This window comes from Galendromus occidentalis, unplaced genomic scaffold (genome assembly GCF_000255335.2).
Source record: "Galendromus occidentalis unplaced genomic scaffold, Mocc_1.1 scf7180000077471, whole genome shotgun sequence".
Taxonomy (NCBI): domain Eukaryota; kingdom Metazoa; phylum Arthropoda; class Arachnida; order Mesostigmata; family Phytoseiidae; genus Galendromus; species Galendromus occidentalis.
The window spans coordinates 942,053-969,109 of NW_003805459.1; the positions used below are offsets into that span (position 1 = coordinate 942,053).

Below are 27,057 nucleotides of genomic sequence, written 5' to 3' on the forward strand. Positions count from 1 at the left end.
GGAGAAAATGAATAAAGAATGTCGATGACCTATGGCATTCTCGTAAACGTATTACGATGGTTGCCGTTGGCCGGCACGCGGTATGAAACGGTTTCAATACCGAACAGGTTTGAATCGATACCTTTCGACACTCGGCTGTGGTTTCTATTTCGAAAAGTCGAGGATCATTCGTTATGCGGTCAAAATGATTCGTTCCAACAGACACAATGACTCCGGCAAAGGTCCGCAGATCCCAAAACCATGTAGAGAAGAAGCGCGACTGAATAAAATCTAGCGTCAGTAATCCATCTCGAGTTTTGCTCGCTTCACATATGCATTTCGGCATAGGTAAGACGTGTTCCAGCAAGTATGTTCCACTCCGATTCCATCGCTCCCTTCGGAGCGACGTTTCTCGGATCATTGACCGAAATTATTCTGAACGCGACTTTCATAGGTGTTTAGTTCTGGCCTTCAGTTGCCTAATAAGCGATTCTATTCTCATCCGTTGGAAACACTAAACGTAAACCTAGACGCGAGATTTGCGTAGGATCCATAGAAGAAATTTGTCTCAGTTCAGGTGAGTACGAACGACATGACATTACGTCTGCCCGTGTTTCGTCGCTTCTGAAAGACGTCTTTTCTCTACTCGAGTCATCACCATTCTCGGAGCACCGAAATATCTGAGCTATTCTCACGCAGGGGAAATGAGTGCGTTTGACAGCACAAAGTTCAGATAAATACCGGCGATAAAGTTTGAAACACGGCAATATGAGATAACGAACCTATTCCAATACATAACCACAACAACCGATGCCGCAAGAAGCTCGTTACGGGGGCTGCTGCACAACCACGCCGTTTCCTAGCTACAACAATAATGTTCCAGGAATTCTAAGGGAGATTCTCGACGCGTACTTGTGATAAGTAAGTGTGGAAAATAGTTGCGAGCTCCTTTCTTCGGCCGTACACGAACTGAAGTTGCTTCACAACCAGTTCAGCAGCACCAAGGCTCCGGTACGGAGCTCACTGCTCGGTCAGTTCCCGGCTGATAAACGAGAGAAAAGAGCTCGAGACGTCAGAACGAGAAGTCAAGGAATACCGAGTTGAATTCAGATAAGTTCGCTTGACCGACGAATGAACTGAATGACGTACAGATGATTTCCACGGAGACCACGCCGTGTCGACTGAGTTCGTGCGAGCCGGACAAAAATCCCTGAATAAATAGCGTGGAAGAAAAAAGACACGAGATAAAGCCACGATAACAGTGAATTCACAAAGATGAATGCACAAAGATGACCGGCGGCGTGGCTCTTCCCTCCCGTCTCCAAGAACATTATCGGTTACAGCTACGGCAAGATCGACAACAATCAGCCTCAGAACGAGAAAGACCCACTGACAGCCACAGAGACTGACCGGCTGACTGGCTAGGTACTTCTCCGACGGTCTAACCGGCCAACAGACCGACCGACACACGGCTGGGCCGACATCAGCTGCTCCGGATGATGCTAGCGGCGACCGCGGAAAAAGAGTCGTCGGATGAGCGCACCTCAGCGACGAGCCATGGGAGCATCCGATGGGCGCGAGGTCAAGGCTAGTTGCGAGACAATTCAAGATCTAGAATCCTAGTTCCGCCGTCGCTGCCGTCGACAACGATGAGCACGACGATGATCACGAGGAAGTGAAATCTAGAGTTGCGTGGCGATTACATTCGGTCGAGGTGCTCCGACCGTCGTCTTCGGAGAAGCAGCAGCGGCAGCACAGTGTTGCCGATGATAGGGTTCAGCAAGAAGAAACCTGCGATCGAGTATGCTTCCCCGTAGCTTCATGATAGTCCGCTGCCGTCGACGAACGATCTGATCTCCATCAAGAGCTGATAGCAAGGAAATATTTGGAAATGGACGATGAGTGATGAGAAGGAAAAATTGACGCATGTACATTTTTGCCAAGGAAAGGGTGAACGCCTTCGACGGCGTTCGTCGTCAGCTGCATCGATGAATTTCTTATCGTCCCGGGAAAACCACATTCCTTCACCGACAGCTGTCTGCGCAGGAATTATTTCAGCAGGGCACTCCACAACGCGAGTCAAATAGCATTCAGGCAGCTCTGGAATTGAGATCGCTCCTCTTGTGTTCCTGGGCCGGTCTCCCGGTTCTTGCGAGCTCTGGACTGGACCTCAGAGACATGTTTCATCGAGCCTCACCGTGGTTTGGAAAAGTGTTTTTCAAAGGTTCGCTTTCTGAGCCGTCACTTGATCGCTTGCTGCAAATGTCACGCAAAGTCCCGAGTTTGACGAGGCCCCGAGCAGCAAACAAAGTGTACGGCGGCTGTCAAAAAAATACGGTCAGGCTCAGAGGTACCGAGTCCCAGCTCCACGTTTTCTCGAGAGAGAGCCCAAAACTTCCGTTCCGCCGACGTCTGCCGAGTCCCGTTCATGGCTCGCTCCCCTCGCAATTCGATGCGAGAACCAATTGGTTACTTCCTTGTCTGCGCTATTAATCTTCGTCATGAACAAAAACAACAACAACGCACGTTTGAGACGTCCCAACAGCGCGCGACGGCGGTGGTACAAATGGAGCTTCACCGAAACGAAACTCTACAAACAACCGATGCGAGAGTCAATGTCTTCAGTCCTCTTGCTGGATTATTATTGCGTTACTGACTGAGCGGGCAGGTCTTCATTTCTAATTATACCATCACGACAACGAGTTCGCATGGACGACGATAGCGGCTTCGCACCGTCTGCAGTGTGGGTCGGGACAAACAGAGGCGTTTCATGAATGAAAGTGATGTAATAATGACACTCAGTACAGCGTAATGTCTTCCATTTGAAGCGTCCAAACACACGTTTGCGCATTGTATCCACTCATTCCTCTCGCCGTGGCGCTCGCTCTCCGTTTGGCTCGACCACTCGCTCCAGACAGACTGCAGAAACCGATGAAGTAGAAGCTTTGAGTTTCTCGGTTGCGTTCCAAGCGCAGACCCTCCCCGGTGGCTTTCATTGAACGTCTCCATATAAACACTATGTCGCTTGCGTCGATCGGTCAGGTGGAAACTACGGAACCCGCCGTGAAAAGCCCCGGAGTTTTAGGCATCGAAGATCAAGATCACGATGAGCTCAACTCACCGTCTTGTCGAGCGCATCTTCGATCGAGGGCAGGGGGAACGGCTTTGAAAGCAGCCCTGAAGCCTCAGACGGGGCTCCGAGAGCATCTCAGCGCTTTTCAGCCAGATGTTCAGTACGGCACACTGCTCATGCTTTGGGAGAAAGCTCGAAACGGACGGTATAGCGCGAGCACCTCTGCCCTGAGCGGGGGCGTGCTGCGATCGGAATCGTGAGTTTTACGAATCAACGATCACTGCGTTCGCCGAGTCGTATGCTTGACATCGATTTCGCATCTGAATCATTCGGCCACTATCCATTAGGTTCACGGCACCCGTCACTCATTTTCCTGTTCATAACGAGGAATGACCGGAGTCCATCTCGACTCTCGTCCATACAGCCTCTTGCTGCAGAGTTTCGATCTTAAACGGCAGGGAGGCAATTGAAATTCCGCCCGTGACTTACCTGAAATAGAGAAATCGAAATGAGTTAGGAGAGGAGTCAATCAAACCCAGAGTTTCCGCTTCTCGGTTTACTGCGAGAGTCCGTTCCTGAATCAGTCGGCCTCGGAATCTCGGAGAGAATTCTATCGGATCTCGGTTATTTTTGATAGGGGCTAGCCCTCGTGACGCGTTATATTCAATGTAGGTATCTAGAATTTTTCCCGGATCGTAAGCGAAGCTTTCCATTAGAGAGCCTGAAAAAGCTCCCCAATGGCCTACGGGAGAGATGTTTCTCGAAAAACAAACGACCGCCGATTAGAGCATGCAGATTTGTATGCAGGTGTAGCTTTGTATTGAACATGAAGGCTTGACGCACAGCGGTCGCTCGCACAGCGACAGCTCAAGACGAATGAGCTCCGCAGCATATCGACGCCCAAAGTAGCATTGCATGGGGAAATGAACAATCATCGTGAATAAGAATAATTCGCATCCTTCGCGGAAGCGAAAGGTGACGCTGGGGGACGCTTCAGGTCGACTCGCAGTGCGACGTCGACGAATCCGGCAGCCGAATTATTTCTCCCATCCGGACGCTACGGAGATCGAGAAGGGGGTTTCCAAAGGAGCGGGGTTCCTTGAACCGCGATGTTTCGTGGTTCCAGCTCAACATGGGCCGTGTATAGGGAACTTCGAGGAGCTGCTGGCAAGGACCGCAGTCCTTGACTACTAGCCTCGAGTCTGGAAAAAGTCCTCAGGAGCCACGTGAGACTCCGAGTGAAGGAGTGTCCGGAGAATAAATCACTTATAGAACGCGAAAGGACCTCTGCTTCCCGGGTAACGCCGGCGCTGTTGGGTTTAAGTCGAAAGATTGGACGATAATAAGACAAGTACCCATTTTGTATCGCGGAAAGGTGGAGTGGATTCTTCAGGCCATGACCCACGACCGCCCAAGCTCTCTCGCCCGACCTGCACGTCACAGGCCAGGGGGCCCTTTCGGTGCAGCCGACGGCGAGCGAGAATAGAGTTTTTCAAGCACTCTACAAGGGTACGATGCGGTCTACCATATCCTACCATCGATGCGGGAAATCATCATGCAGAGAACGCGACAGCCCCAAAGGAACCGTTTGAAATACACAAGAGTAGGTAAGCTCTGATGCCCTGAGCGTACTCCTATATCGGACATCCTCGACCGAGAAGTCGTGGCTCGGTATATCATCGATCCGGCGCACAACCCACACCTGTCGAGGCCCGCCTCGCCTTCTCTGGCATTGAGGGCACGCCTGGAAGGTGAACTTCCTCCGACTCTACGCCGACTAATCGATGATACCACTTGTAATGCGTTCCATCGACTTATAGGTGAGTCGGGCGTCGCATACTTCTGTACCGAGAAGATACAGTCGATCGACTCATTGTCAGATCACTGAGCGACATATTCGCGAGAATAAATCACGCGACTCAGACGGTCTGAGTCAGAACCGTTGGTAACTTGGGGGAATCTGTGATCTGAATTCACTCTCTATCCAAGAGCATGAACTGCCTCCCTTCTCGAATCCCATGAGGCCAATGGTGACAGAGCATTCCATCTGACATCCATGACAGGTTTCCGTTGCTTGTTTTCGAAAGGACTCGACACGAAGCTCGTTCGTGTATCGCATTTCGTCCAGGCTTTATAGTTCGGTAGGATCCTGGCTCCTGACAATGGACAGGAAACTATCGCCGATCCTTCACTTGATTCCCTCTCCAGTTGACATGCCTTGATCGGAATTGGAGGAATCGATGGTTGTTGGGCATCGTCTCGGCGCGAGCACGGACGACAGCGGACACGAAAGTACACATCATTCGGATGCAAAAACTTGTACACACAATGCGTGGACAGAGCAAGACGTATCCGCTGGCATCGAGCAGTCCCCTCTGGCGATCGAGACTCGCCCCCATCGCTCCCTGGATGCCAATACATCGGAGTCCGACTATCGAAGGCCCTCCCGCACCGATTACATCTATGACGATCACTGCATAACATCCGATCCATCTCAAAGTAAGGAATGAGCTCGCTATCATTTATTCAGAGAGCATCGGACGTTTTTCGTTGATATCCCTTCCGAGCGCAGCCCGTGGCAACTACCAAAGAGAGCGAAGCACCCCTTCTCGAAGCAGTGACCCGGTGCTGCGGGTGCCTCGAGAAGTCGAAAACTTCCCGAGAGTCGGCCGATTCCGAAGATCGAAGTCGAAGAATGTCTTGCGGAATATTCTTTTCTCGAGCGGGTTTGCGCAGGTGGTTTTCCCATCGTATCTCGGATATATCAGAAGTCTATCGGGCAAGTTGTACTTGCATTGGAGAAAGATATTCGGATTTCAATCCGCTGAGTCCGAGAGAGGGGTCGGAGCACGAAGTGGGCATCTAGCTTCGAGCGGCTGCGGCAGATACTCTCCGAAGGAACTTGCTGAGGGAGACCTGATGGCGCCTCGTTGAGGCAGGATTTTTCTCCGACTGTCCTGTCAAGCGCGCTAGGAACGGCTCCATCGCCTGGCGAACTGACGTAGTCAGTCGTTGGATGGCTGGTAGGCTGGCTCTCACTCAGTAGCGCGAAAGTGCCCAACACAATGACGATTCGATGCGACCGAAAACCATATCATTGAACTGCTCGTCATTATTCTGCGCCACGGCCAGGACTAAACAGCTCGAAGCCGAATCGAACAGAGCCGTCCAACTAAATAAATGATGAATTAATGCTCCATTGGCTTCCGCTCGGATATTTTTTCCTTCCCCAGTGACTCCTGGCTTCACCTGACGGAAGCAGACAAAACTGAGGCCGGAGCCAACACCCCTCATTGAAGCCGAATCGGAGACTATGGACTCTCGTGTACCTCCCCATCTCGTGCGTTTAATGACGAATCGGCCCGCTGCCACGAAGTCAACTACGGAACTCTCTCCCCTCACGCACGGTACTCGAAAAATGAGAACGCTCCGTGTCCTCACCCGAGGCCCTAGTCCGCTCGCCCAGCGATCCTCGTACGAAGCAGGCGCGGCGTGGGCCGCTTTCTCATATGATTCGTGAGTAACATCGGCTTATGCGAGAATCAGCTCGATCGTTCTCTGAGAACTACGGCTGCTCCCAGAGCAGAGTGAGCGCCGCCTTTGGCTTCATTTCACTCCAATCGGATCCGAGCGCCAGATTGGAACCGTTCCCGGAGAAATCTCTGCCCAAATTACGTCAGCGAGAGCGTGTCGCGACGCGGATCGATCTCGGCGTTCAGCGTGGGCGAAAACCTCGAACGTAACTTGTGATCCAGGAAGGAAGAGCCATTCGACGAGAATAGAAGTCATGCACAGGTGGAGGGAGGTTTGTGCCGTGAAAGGGTCGTGAGTGAGGAAGGGCATTGAGGTTACCCGGGAGACGGCATGCCAGAGTGCTTGTTGTTGTTGAACAGGCGCTCGTACCACCGGAGCTCGACAGTGTAACTCGGAGTTGATCCGCATTGTCGACGTCTGTCCGCTCGGAGCTTGAAGATCCCCTTGAAATTCTCCCGCTGCGTCAACCATCGGGCGGTCCGTCCTAGATAGCTCGATAGATCGGTTCTTAATAGTGCCAAGTGCGTCGGTCGAAGTGACACTCTCAACGCATGATCGCCCCGCGTGAGCTATGCTTACTCTGGGTGAGTCGACGTCTATTATTTTCTCGGTGCCGGTCTGTTATGATTGTCGAACAATGTTTCAACAATGTTGCGGTAGATAGATGAGACTATGCGCGAACGACATTAGAAACGAGTTTCGACCGGGTAGCCCGCTGATATCCATCGGCATGATCTCGTCCTTGTGTCTCGTTTTCGGAAAAGAGGTTAAGCCTCGAGAAAGCCGCCGCACGGGAAGTCCCATTCGGGTGAACGCGCGGACTCACCTCTCGTGTCTTCTAACGCCAGTCACGGCGACGCGGCGCGCCTATTGAGGTATCGAGTCGCGTATATCTCGTCTTGACATTATGGTGCTGTGTCCGCTTATGATCGCGCTCACCGATCGACGCCCGTCACCTTATCGGAAACCGTGCCCTATTCGGTGTCACTACAAGGAGATATTATACTTTCGGCTCTTTCGGTCGTTCTTTGATCTCAAGCCGAACTGTGGACAGAACGTTCCGTGTATTGGTATAGTCTACGCTATGACCACTCTGGTTATCTCGAGTATGGATGAAAAAGTCGCGGATATCGGTGCCGTAGCGCTCCAAGCTCGGTATCGGGCTGCATCGCGCCGTCCAGTGGACATACATATTCCACTTAAGCGGGGAGGGAGAGAAAAAAGATATTCGGCTTGGAGGTGAGATTGTTCGCCTGGAGCCAGATGCTCACGTGGAATGGTTTAGGAGGGGCTACCTTGAGCTCAGGGGAGTGATTTCGCGTCGAAATGTTTATTTCTCGACAGAGTTTCACGGGTAGCGTGGGAAGAGCACGATAGAATCGATCCAATGTATGAGAGCCGCCCGAGGGAGTGTGTTCTGCATGGTCAGCTCCGCCAGTGAGATATGATATTCGATCTCAGCATCGGACGAGAGACTCTGTCGATGGAAAACCAATTCTTCGTGTATGACGAACTCTCCTCGTGTGGACCGCGTACCTCCAATTTCGTATAGAGACACCCTCACCGGAATCTTATCCGTAGTTTTCTCGGGAGCAACCCGATAAGACGGGAAACATACAAGAATCAGATTATTCTCAAGAGCGGCGTCTCCCCGAATAGATTTGCTCCCGATCGACGAAGCGGGTGTGAGGTCTTTCTCTCTCGTCTCTATCTCCGGTTCCTTTCTGCTAAGACTAATTCATCGATGACGGGAAGTCCTAACGTCCTTGTGTCTGCGATAGCTCTGACCAGAGTTTACACAATGTGACGCTCTCCCACTCGGGAAAGTCGAGAGTTAATCTCGATTCTGTTATCGAGAATCTCGAGAGGTCGGGCTTCTGCAGAACAACTTTCGTGGCGAAGCGTGCGCCTCCCAACTGAGACAGTGTGGTCGACGGTACCTCGACGATCTGAGTGATTCCGACTGATGAATGACAGGAATTCCGACCTGCTGATCTCCCGAAAGCTGGTCGAGTGTGAGGAGAAGAAGCGTTAAGCGAGAGAGGGCTTCTCGCCGGAGAACGCATTCGACGTGAAATCGACGTGACCTCTCGGTGTAAGGCGTGTGATCTCCCGAATCTGTCTATGAGCCACTCGCTCTGTATCTGAAGAATTCATCATCAGGGCAGCGCAGAATATCTATGTTGCGTCATAGTCAGCCGAAATTTTCTACTTCTTTCCAGGCGTCATGAGCCTACTCCGGATCCACGAGTGGGAACCGACACCATCCTACCTTGAACTCTTCCGCGGGATCTACGACATAAATTATTACGCATGGCACAGGTATTCCCTCAGAGAGCGATTCATATTGTGTTCACATGATTTCCGATAATGCGGGCGGAACGCTGAGTTGAAGACCTTCTGTCGATTGACATGCGATTACATTTCAGAAAACCTCCTGGTCGCGAGAGCTTGGCGAGCTCGTTACTCACCGACTTCGAAGCTATGCAGCGCCTCACTCAGAATGAAATGTGCGCCATACTGGTCTTGGCGGTCTCGCTCACAATTTTCCGAGCCTTCCTCACCAAATTCGTTCTGAGGGTAAATGACTGATTCTCCCGATATTATCCAGTCCAATACCTATCATAGAAAATATGCCCTGCCATCCTGACTCTGGGCTGGAAATGGGCGATCGCTTCTGTTCCTCTCCTGGAGCGGCTCGCTTACGTGTGTAGCGTAACAACGCGGGGAGCGGTTCGCTGATTCACGGCACGTGGCGTGGATGAATGAAACGGAGCGAACGAATGAAATTGATCGCTCATCTGGTTTTCCGCAGCCCGTCGGCTCCATTCTGAACCTCGATGAGAAGAACTTGGTGAAATTCCCGGAGTCGGCATGGAAACTTGCATTTCACGGCTGTATGTGGACATACACGTTCTACATTCTCATCTTGAGCGGGCGCCATCACTTCTTCCAAAAACCCTCCACGGTTTGGGACGGTGAGCTCTTCTCTTCGATCGATAGGATACAGGAGTTTCCCTCGGGGAAGTCGAACAGGACGGAGCGCTAATCGGAGATCTCCGCTTTCGCCAAGAGAGAGCCGAGCCCGACCGGGTATCTGGGTGTTGATCAGAAATGATTTGAATCCGCATGGCCAATTTGAGGCGTTTCATTCCGGGAATTCGTCCGCGGCTTATCTCTCTGTTCCTTCGACCGACGCCCGTTCCCCGACAGAGGGCGATCATGCAATGTCGTCGATCGAATTTCGAGCTGGGGGTCGTGTCGATCGATTCCGACGGACTCTCGTGAACAATGATGATATCACGAAAATCTATTTCCGGGAACGGACCAACGCTCGTCTGCGGATTGGACCGAGGGATTTTAAGGAGCCTTTGTTTCCCCTCAGGATGGAGCATGGACATGGAGGTCCACAGGGATATCTACCTACTATACATGATCGAGGTTTCGTATTACATTCACGGTTTATACACGCTGTTTGTCCACGATGTCTGGAGAAAAGACTCCCCGGTCATGGCAACACACCATATCATCTGCATTCTCCTGCTCTGGCTCTCCTATGTACAAAGGTGAGCGATCGCGGTATCTTCTTCTCCATTTCAGTTCTGTCTTGACAGCCTCTCTCTCCTAGCCTTTGCCTGCCGAAGGAGACTCTCGAGCAGCGAGTTCAGAGCTCTGCAGCGAGGCCGTGCCTGCTTTTTGACCTTCACAGACGGAGAATATTCCGTGTGCTGTATGCTCATACGAAGTCTCGACGATAAATATCGGGGGAGGAAGAGATTCCGACTATGGGGGAAGTCTCCGGTACGCGGCCGGAGACCTTTTGGGGCTCTGTGGAGTTAGGAACCATCAATGTCAGGTCGCAGTTCACGACCGCACAACCTGAACTCAGCTCGCGAAAGTCCGGTTTCGATCCAATATATCGGGTCCGCTGCACGAGATCTGCTTTGTTTCGCCGTCACGAGTCCACACGACGACTCAATGTGATCGAGCTGGTCACAATCCGTAATCGCAATCGCGACACGAAGCCCACCTCGTCGAGCCGCCAGATACTCACGCTATCCGGCTTCCACTGGGCTCCCGTACACTCGCTGCGCTTGACCGAGACACCAGGCGCCTCGCTGGTATCCCACCAAACTCAGAGGTCGCGGAAGTATCAGCTGCAGAGAATAGCCAATCCATGGTTGTTTCGGATGCGTTTCTTGCTCCGCGAATTCAGCATCATTGCGAGTTTAACCACTTAGCTCGGTTGTACCGTAGATGGCTGAGCCTCCCCGGAAAGGTACGAACAAGCCTCAGCGGGCTCCCTGAAATCTCTCATGGAGTTCGCATATGTCGGAATTCAGCGTTCTCTTTACCGAGCAATGTGCAGCACCGGATTCATCTCCTAGTGCCCATCGGCATAGTCACATGGTCGGAATCTACTCGAGAGCTACAGAGAAAACCGGAAAGTCTGGCGAGACGATGTCTCCGTGTTCGTCCGCGCTAGAGGTCTTCTCTGAGCGTATGCGTAAACGTACCGAGTGCCGCTGAGCTCTTCCTTTTACACTCTGATTCACAAGGGTCACGAGTTCTTGTAAAGTTCAGAGCTGCCGTAAAAACATTGTGCCTAGAGCCCCCCCGGGAATAAAGCGTTGTTATAATTTGGGCACTCCAGGGCACGTACAGGCCTGCCGTGCCTACTATGAAGTACTGATACGTTGACCTCTACTAGGGAGTTCCCATACGGGGCGGACGCGGCTCTCGCCCATGACAGCGTCCCGACCATCAGCGGATAGATATATCAGACTTATCTTCTGAAAATCTCCCCCGAGGGCATCACGAAACGCTATTGCTTTTCGATTGATTTCAATCGGTTACCGAATAGTGTGTGCGTCGAGTTACCCAATGATGAACGAGCTTATGATTTCATTCTCTCTGTAATTGTGGATGAGAAAGTTCGCATCTTCCTGTTGAACGATCGATTGGTCGCGGTCGAATGATTACGAAGCGATCATCGCGAGCTTTTCCACACATCGCGCACTGCTTCACTGGATGAGCAAGGCGCTTTACCCGCCGGCCGGCCGGCTGGACGGCTCAGCGCTCCGTCGTCCGGTCGCTTCGTCGGTCGGATAGCTGGCTGCCGCCAGGCAAGCGAACTGTGTGCTTCAGCCTTTCACAAATTTGCATGGCAGAGGCAAAATCACGAGGGGTCATGTGACCCTACGTCCGACAGCCACCTCAGCAAGTATTATTCCCCCAGTTGGCACAATTCGGGAAAGTAATTTGTCCTTCGGAAAACGGGATGTGACCAAATATTAGCGGGAAGAAAAGTATACGTGTTTATGAGTTTTTTTCGCGTGTTCACATCTCCGTTCGATGTCCATCAGATTGTATATTTGTTCTTTTGATTGTGGGGGAAGTCGCCGGCGAGGGCGAATTACTCTATCGATTGATTTTGATGTTGGCGTACACAGACACCTTGGCTGCCTGCCCTCGATCGGACTTCCGTAGGAATGAACGAACAGAATGTTGGATAAGACGTTTCTTTTTTTTTGAATCCACGTTTCGAAATCAATGGCGAACGATTTTGGTGATCGCACCGACGTCGTCACCTGAACGTGACGGAGAAATGGGGTTTCGGATTGACATTTTTTCCAAGTCAGAACAAACTTTTAACTCTCGCTAATTACAGGTGTCACAACGTCGGAATCCTGGTCTTGTTCCTACACGATGTATCCGACATCATCCTAGAGTTTCTGAAAATTGTGATTTTCATGCGGAATCGTCAGGGCAGACAATACAGAGTGTACAAATTCATCGGCGACTTAGCATTCATCGTGCTCATCTCATCATGGTAAGATTATTTCGGCTCTCAAGCTCCTCGAGCGGTCGGAGAGGAGGACGCTTTAGTATCTCTTTCGGAGAGTCGGGATCAGAGCAATACGGCAGACCGCTTCGATTGCTTTGCTTCCGCTCATCGATCGTCAGCTCAACTTCTTCGAAATGGAGAATTTCATCGATTTGGACCTTCGCGGATGAGGGAAGAACTGAAGCTATCGATCATGGAAAAATCCTCGAACCGAACAATTTGAATTCAATCGAACCCCATCGAATTAGCTCTTATCACTCAGTCAGTGTTACGAAACGCGGATCGGGCAAAGAAAAATCGTCGACTTTGGAAGAAGTGTTGAATGATGTCAAAACACTCTAGACTGGCTCTTCGGCTTCTCGTACAATACTCCATCGATCCGATTTTCAATGGCAGCGCTTGTCATTCTCATCCCCGGCGAAATTTGCGATGGCTTCGCAAGTGTCCGTTCGGATTCGGATTCAATCGGCTTGCTCAGTCGAGTATCCATAGCGCAGCGCTCGCTGAAAAGGCAATCTGAGTGACGAGCTCGCTTACAGACCCGTGCTCACTGGAAAGAGAGAACCTTCCCGGACTGCAGGAGAAACTACTGCGGGGGGGGCTGAGTGATTTCCGTGACAGAAGTCGTGTTCCATTGTGAGCAAACGAGCGAGTTGTATTTGCGGTTCCGGAGACCTGTGGTCCAGGGTAAAGTGCGGGCGGGCGGGTGGACGGTCGCACGGGCGACCAGCCGGCAAACCAACCAGCCAGCCAAGTAGCCGGAATGTGAGGGGATAGCCAGGCATGCATGATTCCAGACGAATTTAGTGGTTTTTTGGCCTTTGATTGCCGCTTTGACTCGTGGAATATTTCGTCTCTGGATTCCTCTTTCCGAGCCCATATATGTTTTCTTCTCTCTATGACTCAAGCGGTCGACGGGGCCCTTACTGCGAGCGGCGGCGACAGCGGCTAGAAACGAAAACGAAAAAATAATCGTAATTCCTCCTGTCGGAATACCCGTACTCCGGGAGCGGGCTTTTTGAATGGCGCTAATCTAGGAAGCGGGAAAAAAATCGTTTGTCACCTCCTGACGCTCTTCCCCGAGGAGAAAATTCTAGTCTGTGAAAAAAATCACAGAACAAACAGTCTGGCGAAAAATACGCCGCACGTCGCCTATTTTTGAAATGATGCCGCGACCGCAGCGCGGCGCCTCTCGGGCTTCGAACGCCGAAAGAGTTTCTGATAGACCGACGGAGGAGGAGTCGAGTCGGTGGCCACGAGCCAACGTCATTTCGGGAGCTCCCGATGAGCTTGCTCGGAATTGCCCGTGCCGAAAGAGCCTCTCGGTGGTCGGTGGGAATATGTCGATATCTTCATATCTTCATGATTATACATTATTCCCCGCGGGAACGCATACCCCACACACTGTTCAGAGCGCTAGAGACTAGAATCGCCACTGCGCAGGGATTACCCGTTATTATCTCGAGATTCCTCACTGTGATGCGATGGCTAAATCTTAGAAAGTTTCGCCGGATCTTCGACTTAGCTTTCAGTGCGTGCCACTCGATCGCGAGCACGTATTGCGTGTTGACCCGGTCTCTTTTTGAAATTCCTAATTGGAACAGACAGCAGGTCAAATATCAAGTGCTAAACCCGAACTTCTTATGAAGAGATTAAGGAATTTTTGTGACATCCGGCCCCGACAGGCGTTCGCTTTGATGAAACCGAACCTGGTATTAAACATTGGGCAATAACGAACGGTGATGCCTCGCTTCCTCCCACTCGAACGGATGGTGATTGTGCGGTCCGGAGCTGCGTATGTCTCCCTGCGTATCGCCTTCATGTATTATGGGGGGGAAGAAGAGGAAGAAAAATAGCCAAAATGTTGGTGACAGTCCGTCAGCTGGGAAAGCGACTCTTGATCCTGGCCACTTTGCCTCGTTCGATTGTGAGAGATCGGATCGTTGCATAAGGCTAACCCGTACGTCAAACTTCACTATGGAAGTATGACAACTGGCCCCACGTTATTCGATTCCCGGTAACATCGACATCGGTGGCGGCCACCACCTCGCCGCTTTCCGCGGAGGTTCACACCGGCCGGAGCGGATTTTTTCTCATCAGAAAAGTTTACGCCTGGCTCAAACGATATACATACCATGAGATTACTATCGAGCTCCGCTAAAAAGGGAAAAGAAACACATTCCACGAACGCCTGATGTTTTCCAATGAATGACACTCGTTTGTTCACAACTGAACTCAATTGCCGACTTTTGCAATGATCCGATTGTTCTCTTTCAGGGCCTTATCACGCCTCTACTACTACCCACTCAAAGCGATGTACAGCACCTCTAGTCTTCTGCTGGCAACGAAGAACGAGGACGTTCTCACATCGTGCTCGATGATCATGAACCACATGCTCTACGTCATCTTCATAATGGACGTTTACTGGTTTATTGTGAGTGAAATTCAAAGTTTTCACCGCCACCGGCTTCCTCCCTCTCATCGCGTACCACACTGAATCTCATGCACCGTGGGAATGTCTGAAGCCTGAATCGATAGCGTAAAGAAGGCTCGAAAAATCGGCAGACAGAAAATTCCGTCGATGTCGTCGAAGCCATGTGGAGCTTTCCGTCGAAACAGATGATGAGGAATTTTGAATGCCGCAGATTATACATTTATCTTGCGGCTTTCGCTCGGGGCACGACCGGTGAATCTATCCGCAATGAATCAATGCTCGTCCGTTACGCTCAGAATGAAGCACTCGTAGTAGTGGAGAGCGTAGTTGTAAAAGTAGTCGTCGCTTCGTCTTCTTGACGCGGTGCCATTTTATACGGCCGACCTGAAGGAACTTGAAAGCAAATTCCTTATTATGAAGTAAGCGCTTAACGATGCCTCATCAGTCCGCCTGTTCGTTCTGTTGCGGTCACTGACTTTTTGGTCACTCGTTTCCCCCTTGTCACGCTTCCTACTTCTCCTTCATACACAGACAAACGCACACAGCTGTAGACAAACCGTTTCACTGTTGCACGAAAGAAGGGGTTCCAATCGAGTTGCGCTGCGGTTATCCGACTTATCGACCCCGGAATTTCGGAATGTTTTTGAGGCGGATCTTTTTGAGCGTCGGCATTCGGAAAACCCGCTGCTCGTCTGTGCTACCTCTCCGAGAGAAAAGTCATCTGCCGACATTTCGCTGCGTCATTAGAGCGTCACGCTTCCCATTTGTGGCGTCCTGCCGATTTTCTGCTGAATCGTCCGGACCCGCAGTTTCTTCCCTCCGCCCATGCCCTCCATTTGTCTCTCCAGTGGGAGATATCGTAGGAGTTTCGGCTGGAACGCGATTCTGATCGACGGACGAACCGCTGCGACTTTATCCACTCCGCGCACTGGACAACGCTGTCGGCTGAGGGAGCCCGCTTGATATTCTGGGACGAGAGACCTCTTCATCTGTCTTTTTCTTTACAGTTGATCTCCATGATCCTCTTCAAGGCGATGACCGGTAGCCTTGAGGACGGTGTCGATGACATTCGAGAGGACGATGTAGCCGAGCGGGAGAAGGCACCGAAACCAACACTGAAAACCGATTGATCCTCTCTGCGATAATGGCTTCGCTGGCTGAAAGTCTTGATTCCTATTTTGTGTATTTATTTTAGGACGCTACTCAATGGACAACGTTCCTGTGAATAAACTCTAATCTGACACGGAGCCCCACGAATCGTCACGAGTCAAGTGCTTATCCATGTTGTAATGATCAATTCTGGATCAGCGGGTCGTCACGAAACGATCAGATTCCGATCAAACTTCGACATTTCCAATCTGATGTTACGACATCGAGCTCGGAGCCCTTGGATCTTCGTTCCAATTTCTCTCTTTAGCGGTTCCTTATAGCGAACAACAGTCGTTAATTGATGTCGAAGTCTTCTCCGCTCTGAGTGCCTGACATGGACCACATGTGGTTCGACCTTCGGATCGCTCCAGCATACGGATCGATGGACACTCAGATCCTGATTACGTGTCATGACGTTTGCGTGACCAGCGTAGGCGAGACTCCGTTGATAGCTAACAGCGAAAGGTCTTAAGGATGATTGATAACGGATAATAATATATGAACGATCCGAGACGAAACGTCGCTAACGCAGCGACGAATCAATCACACCTCTGCACAGTCAGCGTTCAGCGAGCGAGCGAGCACAGTACGCATGGGAAGGAGCAAGGGTTCCTAATCGTCGTACGAGACATCACTGAATGCGAGTGGCAAAGAACGACCATCGGCTAATTGAATCAGTCTTTGCCAATGAGTGAGATTACCATGTGCGCAATGAAGTCGAAGAAGGGGAGGACCCGGAACAGCGTGACCAGGGGTCACGGGGAGCAGAGATCATACCACTTGAATGGATATGGCTGAACGAGGCAAAGATCATCCGATTCGACAGACACGCTCCTGACTGCTTGAACGGAACCTCTGGCACCGAAACCAGCCAACGAGTCTGTTAGATGAGTGGCGAAAGTTTCAGAGTCAAAAACACAAGCCTTGTTTCTCCTCTCCCGAACAGTGACGCATGGGTTCCCGAAAAATGGACGTTGAGTGACGCGGTTCCAGCGAGCCCGCGCGGAAGTACCCCTGATGAGCGAAGCTCTGACCCAGGCTCTCTTTATCAGCGGAAATCGCTCGACCTGAAGCGCGACGGAGCAACGTGCGGCCTATCAACACTGAGTATGCCCCCGCCGCCCCTATGTAGGCCCCTGAACCCAGAGGGTCTCTATCTGAAGTTGTCGAGACCACGGGCTCCGTCGATCGAGACGAGAAACTATTCCTGAAGTCTCCAATTTATTTCTGGAATCACCCGTGGGGGGCCGGTGAGATTCGGCTCAATCCGAAGACATCGACACCCGATCGCTCCCTCCAGCCGCCGCCCCTACCCGCACAGGACGCAAAGTGATCGTCTCGTTTCAGAACGATGGGATTGTATTCCGGGGAGCATCGGCTCCGTGGGAACTCTTGCACTCGATGTGGTGAGAAACCAGTCGGGATAGCCCAAGACTCCGGTGGCACAATCTCTATCGGTTCGGATGGCCGCGCTAAGAGCAGCGGATGCAATCGCTTGTTCTATACGATTGCCGAAAACCAAATCCACTGCTGCGGCGTGGCGTTTCCATCACTCGTTGCGATTCGACGAATGATGTTGAACGATATCACAACCCGAGCTCACATGTCATGGCCATGAATTTTCACGGATATATGGAGAAAAAATATAGGTATTCGCCTTCTGAATAAAGACTCTGCAGAAGACAATGGGGGTGATCTGAGGGAATCGCTAGGAGTTATGTAAACAGATTCGAGCAATCACAGTAGTTCTGATGGAAGGTAAATATTTGTGAGCGGCAACGTCGCGGATCTCTGCTTATGCCTGAGTCGGTCGTAATTTGTAATCCTGCCGAACGACCGATCTAGCAGGCAACCTGCACGGCGATCGGTCAGCCCGGCAACGAATAGGAGGGATGTGTCGTCCAGGCGCCCCACCTGAGTACGACCTTCGATCGACAGATGCTCCAGAGGAACGACCAAATGAGCGACCAGGAAATAAGCGTGCCGCCCGAGAACGCCTAACGCTTTCCAACAAACTGCACAAAACAGTCGTCCCCGCAGCGGTTACAGAATGAACAACTTCTCTGAGCTAGTGAGCAGCCAAACGAATCGTGACGACGGACTGCCAGAGTGGAATCCCTTCCATGTCATTTGTCGTTTATACAGACTTCATATCCCGGTATTTCTCAGATGCCTCCGGCACTTAGCGTCCACGTGGTGCAATCTTCGTGCCGGCTCTTCTTCGCAGAAGTCCACCCGGTCAAATGTTGACCATGCACTTGACCGCAGGCCTCAAGCCTCCATTTGTGCAATGGGACTCGGATGGAGGAGAGGCAGGGCTGAGACTCCGGGTGATGCGAATTCGGCTGAAGGCAGCTACCAAGTACCACAAAAATGGATTAAAAGCAGATGAGGATCGATGACTTGCTTCCTATCACCGTTCCCCCTTCATCGTTTCTTCCTCGTCTGGACCACAATACAATGCAGTCTTGCGCAGCCCTTTGTTGAGGAGATGATTTGGCTAACGGAGTTCCAAAACCGATAGCGGCGGCGGCGGCGCCGTCGACGTCGAGTATCATGACGACGGTTGTCTGTTTCAACGATCGCTGACATCTGACTCTCGATTGACAGAAGCCGTGTGTGCGTGACTGACTGTGGGTTTGAAGTCAATGGTCGTCCCCAAAAAAAACCTCATACTGGCAGTCGGTTGTGTAAGCCACGGTGAGACCAGGGTGCCGTCCGGAGTCAAGGACACAATAACAACAAGCTGTGGAGAAGATTCCGGCTATTCTTAGAAAGATGATGTAGCCAGGCAGCTAGTCAACTAGTCAGCCGACCAGTCAGTCAGCGAGACAGTCATCCAGGGAGCCGGGCCACACAGTCGTCCCCCGACACCACAGACATATGGAGAGACGGACAAGGGCCGGCGCCGAAGTTCGCGGCCGTCAAGTCAGTCAGTAAACTGGCAATCATCAGCATCCAATGACGAATCCCACTGCAGTAGCCCGGACCCCTGCTGCTGTTCTATATTTGCGAAGACGCTCGACTCAAATCTAAATCGCACGTCAACAAGATCGCCGTTGGCGAAAGTTCTTTTTTTTTGGAGCGATGACGCAACCGACAGAAACGATCCCGACGTGGCGGGATCAGTCAGTTTTTTCGAAGTAGAAAGTCACGCGATGAGCTTCGAACGAACGATGGGGTCTCAATCAATCAAAGTCAGCTCTCATCGATCAGTCAATTGCGTGCTCCATCGATCGATCGATGCTGCTCTCCCATCGATCAGAGCTTCTACCGGATTGATCTTCCTGTAGTTCCATTCTTGTTGTCCATTGATCTCACTCAGTCGAACATCGCCGCCGTCGCCAACCAAATACACACAATGCGCATGTTTTTGAGTCGAGCATGATTCCGACAAGAAAAAAAGGTCCCGTGAGTTCAATGTCAGGACCCCATCTCGATCTGAAACTTCATTCCCCTACTCCGTACATTTCCTGGATTGCTTGCAACATCCTCGAGCGGAGCGACGGGGTCGACAGCAGAGTCAAGGGTGCCGCCAACTGGCTGGCAGTACGGAGAGGAACAAAGGTATGACGAATGTGATTGAAACAAAAGCTCCCGCTGGATCTGTGCTCGCAATTTTCACTTTCCTTCCATGTTCCAGTCATGAGTGAAACCGGTCAAATCCAGAGCGGTGCACCGTCTCGAAGATCCATCACCGCGTCACGAGTCACGACCGAGTCGAAGAAGCCCCATCCCTCTGTTCTAGCGGGGATACGTGGACCCAGGGGTCGACCCCGGTGCTCGCCTCGAGGTCCGACAGTGGAGAAGCGGTTTACTGAGTTTTTACAGATCCTCAATAGCCTGAGCCCCCCTTCTTCTCTGCAACAAAGGTCCTCTCCGGAGCCAGTCGCCTCGGACGGGGATCCGGGGTTCACCGACAGAAAAAACGGCGAGATCCGACCTGTGGTTGGTCGCTTCCATTAAGCTTGTGGATCATTAGAGCATCGATTTGTTTCGCGTCAGACTTGCCAGCGTCGAGTTGAAAACGTCACTGCGCGCCGTGGTCAATCCGATCGATGTTGCACCTTGTAGGAGTCGGGTTCTCTAAAGAGAGAATCGCACACGACTATCGGTCTTCGATGTGCTCTCCGCATCAGATTTTCTAAATAGGTATGGATATTCCCGGAGCTCCCATTTGCTTTTAAGTCAGCGAGCAGAATCGCTGTGCCCGGGTTTCCGGTGGACGGTATCCACCTCCCTTTTCTGTTTATGCTGTCGAAAATCGCGGTTGCTTTCGCCGCGAGGATCACCCTTTTGTGGTGACCTGCTGCCCGCGTATCAGCTCCTGCCTGGCCGGCATCGTTCTGTGGTTTAGAAATTCTAAGGGTAAGCCCACTTCACCGTCGGCGTGTCATGGAGTTTTTCGCAAGAAAAACGGTAAACTGTCACAACAGACGGAGGAGCGAAACGGAGAAGAAGAAAGTGAGAGCGCAGAAGTAGCATGAATATGCCCGTACCTTCATGGTTAAAAATCGTGTAAATCGCTGCGAGCGTCGGACAACGAGTCAACAGCTGCGAAATGTCGAATCTCGGAATTACGACGCCGAGGGAATGTAACCATTCCCAACGAAGATATAAGAGACAAGAGTGAAAATGGAATGTAGATACTCCTCTCCCTTCTCCTAAAACATGATGTCGCGAGAATTTTTAACGCTTCATTGGCGAAATGTCTTTCTGAACACATCCGAAGTCTGCGGGACCCTCAACCGCCGGCAAGCGAACGATACTTGCGCTTCCATCCCATGGATACCTGATTCAGAGTTTTGGATCCGCTTGGAAATTCTAGCGACGGAGTCGCCTCAGAAAGAATTTGGGAACATTCTTAAACAGAAGGATCAGCATCGCCATGAGAAAACTAATTACTACCCTCCAACTATTTACCGTCACGTCTGCGTTGTCTGAGAGATGCGCAATTAATGCGGTTTCCGGCGGTGCAACCCTCCGATTGTATGCCGCTCAGATATTTCCACCCAGGTCTTCGGGGTCAGGGTTTGTTTCTGCAGGAAAATGCAGGGGAGCGTCGTTCCCGATTAAGTAGCGCGAGAACTCAGACAGATCGAAGATTCCCGTCATGGACATTTTGATTTGCTAATTCCAAAGCTTCGATGAGCGCTCCTATCCTGGTGCGAGGCTCCTTCCGAGTTCCACTCTCTCTCTTGAGGGTTGCTAAGGGGCCAACGCGCTTTGCACAATAAGTACTTTGAGTTTGTTCATTGTACTGATGCACAGCTTCCACTGACGGAACGCTCGAATTTTTCGATCGTCGCGAAAAAAATTCCCTTCAAAAACAGTCATTGTAATTACAGTCCGTCAGAATTCCGCCTATCTGTCTGTCCCAAGCATAGAATTGTCCATGATCTGTGGAAAAAGACCGTCGGCTCCACTCTGACTCAGGGGATTTTGAGGTCAAGAGGGACCATTGCTCAAGCATCTCATCTGTTCTCCCGTGACGCGCGAACCTTAAACCACTGCTCAAGCTTGGGCGTTCAAAATCTCCAAAGGAGAGCTCAAGCGAAAAGTGACCTTGTTCGCTTTTCGGCGGACGCCATTCCGGCGATCGATTGGCGCTGTGACGCCGATCGCTCGCCGCAATTGTCAGAAAGACGACGCGACAGTTGAAACTGGGCGGAACCGCGCGGGACGAGCGAATCAGAAAGATGCCGTCGGGTCGCCTTCCAGCGTTTTATGTTCAAAGTGTTCTGCCCGGCACGCTGATCGTTCGTAAATTCATTCATCAGACGAAACAACACCCGAGGGGAAAATCTGATCAACGGCTGCAGCAACCGGATCCGAACACAAGACGTCTGTTCGTTTGAATCTCTTGCAACATAGACTTGAACAGCCAAACCGATGACAAGCAACGTAAGGGAAATAATGACGATAACAACAACAACGACGCCGACTGACGCTCGACAGAAAGTGTTTCGAACTCCTTCGGACAAAGAACAGAGTCGAACAGAGCTGACTCGTTCATATTGTGCTTTCGGCAAAATCGAATACCATGAGAGCCGCCAGCTTGTGGCATCTTCCGTTCGAAAACAAACTGAAGCTCAACTCGGAAGTTCTTTGGCTTTCCGAAAAGCTCCATCGTATCCCGAACCTTCTTTACATAGGGATCGCATTAGAAACTGTACTTATTGGATTTTCCGTGTTCTTTACGGCCGGAGCCGATCATAGCTATTGTTAAGACGCTGAGATTGTTCCGCGAGTATTCCAATCCGCGTCTTCTACTCTCGCAGAGAAGGGTTTCTCGCTCCCGTAGGCTTGGCGGTTCGACAGGTATCCGGCATTCGACGAATACATTGGACTAATGTTCATGGGGAAAACCTGCGAATCATCAGGCCTGTTGCTGTAAGAACTAAAGGTCCCGTGATTGGTTCCGAGCTCCGTCTGCGTCATTTTCCCGAAAGCCCTGTCGTCAAAAGGGGTCAGAAAACTCAGCTGCTGAGGCGGATGCATAGCGGCATGCCATGGCGCGCTTACGACATGTCCAAGGAGCGTCTTCCAAAATAATTAGATTGCGCCCAGCTGGGTCGGCGTCGCGGGTGAACGACGGGTCAATGGCGTAAATCATATATCGTATTTTGGACAATAATGTGCCCCAGAAGCTATAGTCGAGTGGAGAATTATTATTTCAAGCTCCCCAGAATGAATGAGTTGCTCCATTCTGACGAGCATTACTATCTCAGTTTTCTTCCAGCGTGAAGGCCAGTGACAAAGGGGCTCGGAACGTGGTTCCGCATTGCGATTCGGTGACTCAAGCAATGAGATTTACTCAGGGATTAGATAGTGGTGCTCTTCGTCCCACATTTTAGAAGATTTCTTCTTTCTTCTCCATTTTGCTCCTTTCCTTTCGTCCTACGTTTGCGCAGGTAAGCTCTACCACACAACGAAAGCATTTTGTAACCCAAAGTGCGCAAATGAAACGTGTGCTGCGCATTGGTCAATGCTTCGAAGTGAAACCGAATTCCCGATGTTGACCCCACATCGACCGTCCAACCAGTTGTCGGACAACCAGTTGCCCACAAGCCGCTGGGTCGGCCGACCAGCTTTTACCATACGATGACGGACGAACAGGCGAACCTACGGCAGACTTGACTATGCGCGGGCGAGAAAGAGCGGGAGCATCTGATTTAGATTCTCCCCCGAGAATCCCTCCCTCCCCGACGCATCGGATTTCCGAATGGAGTTCCACGTCGAGGAAGCATCCGCGGAACTAGTTCCCTTCAAAGATATATGATCAACGTTTGTAAACCCCAATGGAGAGTTCACCAGAGGTCAAGATGCTTTACTTAAAAAAAGAGCGGAGCCCCAACAATCCTTTTCATTCTTAGACCAGAGTAGAAACATCAAGCTTGGCTAAAGCTCCAATAATACTCCCTCTTCAATAGAACAGGGGCCTGACGGAGAGGAATTCCCGTACCTCGAGACGGAAAGCTCTGCTTCTGATGTATTGAGAAAACTCCAGAGGATCATGTTCGAGGTGATCTGAGTACTCAGTCAGTGAAAGTTAGCTCATTTCCCCGTTGAATTGATACTACACGAACCGCCGGCTGAAGTGAGCGCGAAACTTCCAATTGATGACCCAGTGAATCAATCACTGAAGCGTTTGAGGCGACTCGCTGTGAGACATCGATCGTTTGAACACATCATATCGCTTGAGCGAGTCGCAGATGGGAGAACATACTGTCCTTTCGGCGATTCCCTCCTGAAGCCAAGGACTGATCAGTGATTTCTCAAATCAATTTGATTTCATTCCACTCTATTACTTGCAATCACTTGCCGGATCCTTGAAGATTGCCCACGGCAGGTGATGAATGGAGACCATTTCTCGCTCCGAAAGCTTTACACCACGTATCGATATATTTCCCCTCGGTTCATTACCCACGTCAGACGTCCGATTCGAATCACCCAAAACTGTTCCTTCTCCGTCGTATTTTCACGCGTCACCCCTGACCGGTTATTTGGACTCAACACAGGTCTGAGATAGAGGGGCGCTCTATGGAGCGACAGGATCGTCGAAATATTTCCCGGAAGTGGATTGATTCGATCCCGCTCCGAAATTGTCTCCTTGAATCGAGAGCAAAGAGTCCTTCAGCAAATCCCGATTGTCGCCGAGCGTGACCTGATTATCGCACGGTGTGCCGCGTTCCCCCGACTTTGCCCTCTTTTCGGAGAGTCGGCCGTCATCGAAAGTGTCCCTGCCGCTCGCCTCAACCATAATTTCGGTGATTGACCACCGTCGAAGTTTCTCGATTCGGCATTTTGATGGAATACTTTCCGAAAGCATCCCATCAAAGGAAGGGAATCTGATTAGCGACCACCGACATCTCCTGGCGCTTGAAATTCTTTGACTTGTTCCCCTCCCATACTGTCCAGCCGAAATTGCGTTCCCGAGTGTTCAACTCTTCCTTGGATGCCGAGCTCGGTCTTCGCGGGATGCGTGGATGAATCGTGGAGAGAATCTGTATCTTTCGCTTCAGCTACATTCGGATGATTTCCACTACAGCTCCCGTCTTGACTGCGGCGAGTGCCCCGATAGATTCGCAATCTTTCCCGAATCATGTCAGAAGTCGTTTGACGGATAATCGTCACCTTGAAAAAGCAAGCGAGTGGAAAATGGAAATGTTTTGTACGGCCTGACGTAAGCGTGAACGATGATGGGGCATAAAGCGAGAAGAGAATATAAGTTATCTAACCGACCGAATGACAGACCGACCCAGAGATAGAACAAAATATCACGGCGCGTGATCGTGCTTCTCTGCTCAGAAGTTGCGAAGTTGTGACGGATCTCGACCGAAGCGCGGTCCGGATTCTGGCATCCGAAAGAACCTTGCGAGCCCCGGTCCGGCGTGACGCCGGTAGAGCATCCGGCGGCAATCATGCAGTAGTGAGCGATCATATGACCAATTGAGCGGGGCGGCCGCGGTGACGTGCCGGTAGGAAAGCAAGCGGGGACGATTCGGCGGGCGGACACTCATCTTGGTCCAACCGGTCACACCGCAGGAGTCACTTCGCGGTCGCCGGAAGACGTTTTGCGCCTTCGGAAAGGGAACACGTGAATGAAGATTCTCGCAGAACTGTCCGTTTGCTCCCTTGACAGCTAGGGAGGGTACTTGCTTATGTGGTTGTTACCTGCGCGGATGCCCTCTCACACTGGTCTAGCAGTGGTTCCCCCCCCCCTCCTCGCTCTGTACTTTCTCTCAAGCTTGCTGTGGTACCGAATTGACAACGTCAGATGAAGTGCCGCACTCTGTAGCCATAAAAGGCCGAGCACGATAGAGCATCGATCAGTGTTCGTCTGGTTTTCGGTGGTAAAGCATCAGCCGACGCAGTCTGACCAGGGTGTTCGTCACGAAGTGAAGTGTGTCTCCGGAGCCCAGCTCCATCTCGTGTTCGAAGGACTACGTGACGCGTGCGGACTACGGAATCTAATCATGAAGCCGATGCGCGTGCTGTGCATCGCCATGCTGGCGTCGGTGTTCACATTGTCCGCCGTGGAAGCCGACAAGCATAAGATCATCAAGAAAATTGTCCTCAAAAAGGTTTTCAAGACCTTGAAAAAAGCGAAATTCGTTCCGATCGTTGTTCCCTTCCATCTCATGAAGAGTCAAATGGAACAAGGTTGGTCTTCAGGAGGAGGACACGGCGGAGGCGGCGGCGGTGGCTGGTCGGGCGGAGGAGGTGGTGGTGGATGGTCCGGCGGAGGTGGAGGAGGAGGAGGTCACAATTTCAAAATCTCCGTTCCCGACGTGAAGATCGGCAAAAGCGAGGGAATTGACATCCAACAGCTGCTCGGCAGCCTGAAGTCTCTCGGTGGCGGTCACGGTGGAGGCGGCGGCGGCGGCGGCTGGTCAGGAGGAGGCGGCGGCGGATGGTCAGGAGGAGGCGGCGGCGCAGGGAAACACCAGTGGAAAATCTCAGTCCCGGACGTAGCGATTGGGAAAGGGCACGGAATTCCCTTGAATCTCGGCAAAGGAGGAGGAGGTGGTGGTCACGGAGGCGGTGGCGGTGGAGAAAAATGGAAAGTCACCGAGATCGGAGGCGGCGGACATGGTGGATGGTCTGGAGGTGGTGGATTCGGAGGAGGAGGCGGCGGTGGAGAAAAGTGGAAAGTCACCGAAGTGGCTGGCGGAATGGGCGGTGGACACGGTGGATGGTCAGGAGGTGGGGGTGGATGGTCAGGAGGAGGCGGTGGCGGATCTGAGAAATGGAAAGTTACTGAAGTCGCCGGAGGCATGGGTGGTGGACACGGTGGGGGCGGCTGGTCCGCTGGAGGAGGGGGAGGCGGCGGCGGCTGGTCCTCAGGGGGTGGTGGAGGTCACGGGGGCGGTGGCGAGCAATTCAAGGTTAAGGTCATCGACGGTGGAAGCGGCGGCCACGGAGGTGGAGGTGGTGGAGGAGGATGGTCAGCCGGAGGTGGGGGAGGGGCGGAGGTGCCAAAGCTTTCAAGGTCCAGGAAGTTCAAGGAGGAGGAGGCGGCGGTTGGTGATCGCTTCGACCCTGAAGACCTTCACGGAGCCGAGGTGTCGGAAGCGTCCTAATCGTTGCTTGTCTCGATGTGAGCTGGATAGCAATAATTGTCGCGTCATTGTTTCACTTCTCCTCGCTGTTGTACATAGTCATTGACCAGAGATGTTTCCTCGAAACATTGCCAAGGGCTCGACACGCAACAGTCACACGATGATTTCATCCGGAAGCTCAAAAAGCAAACTGGGGTCAGCTGGAAGGTCAGCTGACGATGCTTTTGACAATGCCAGATGACAATGCAAGATTGATTGTTCGTGTCGCCGCCATCAATTCACTCATCTGTGATTCATCGAGTCGAGCGCTCACTCATCATGCAATCAACTACAACAACCGATGATGCTTTCATTCATATATTCGTGCATTCATCCATTCGTATTCCCTCCCCTCACCCATCGAATCAATTGTAATCTGAATCGCGAAACTGACTTCTTTTGGTTGTGCCATGTTCCTCCAGCTAGTCCAGGTCAT

The 27,057-nt window shown here is 51.6% G+C and overlaps 2 protein-coding genes across 2 annotated transcripts in view; one reads left to right on the forward strand and one right to left on the reverse strand.

Moving 5' to 3' along the window:
• MICU3 (Mitochondrial calcium uptake 3) overlaps nt 1-27,057 on the reverse strand; it is a 128,727-nt gene that overhangs the window by 41,576 nt on the left and 60,094 nt on the right. The window lies entirely within an intron of this gene.
• On the forward strand, nt 6,921-16,107 carry LOC100899424 (ceramide synthase 1). The gene is made up of 8 exons (XM_003744607.2): nt 6,921-7,170; nt 8,809-8,908; nt 9,016-9,166; nt 9,402-9,564; nt 9,972-10,152; nt 12,258-12,419; nt 14,712-14,868; nt 15,876-16,107. The coding sequence occupies exons 1-8, from the start codon at nt 7,158-7,160 to the stop codon at nt 15,996-15,998; spliced, it is 1,050 nt and encodes a 349-aa protein (XP_003744655.1). The 5' UTR covers nt 6,921-7,157; the 3' UTR covers nt 15,999-16,107.

Bases quoted from the DNA above. Each gene is read 5' to 3' on its own strand.
- LOC100899424 (XM_003744607.2), top strand. The intron at 8,909-9,015 runs GTATTCCCTCAG...ATTACATTTCAG, and splicing joins AATTATTACGCATGGCACAG to AAAACCTCCTGGTCGCGAGA. The intron at 9,167-9,401 runs GTAAATGACTGA...GGTTTTCCGCAG, and splicing joins TCACCAAATTCGTTCTGAGG to CCCGTCGGCTCCATTCTGAA.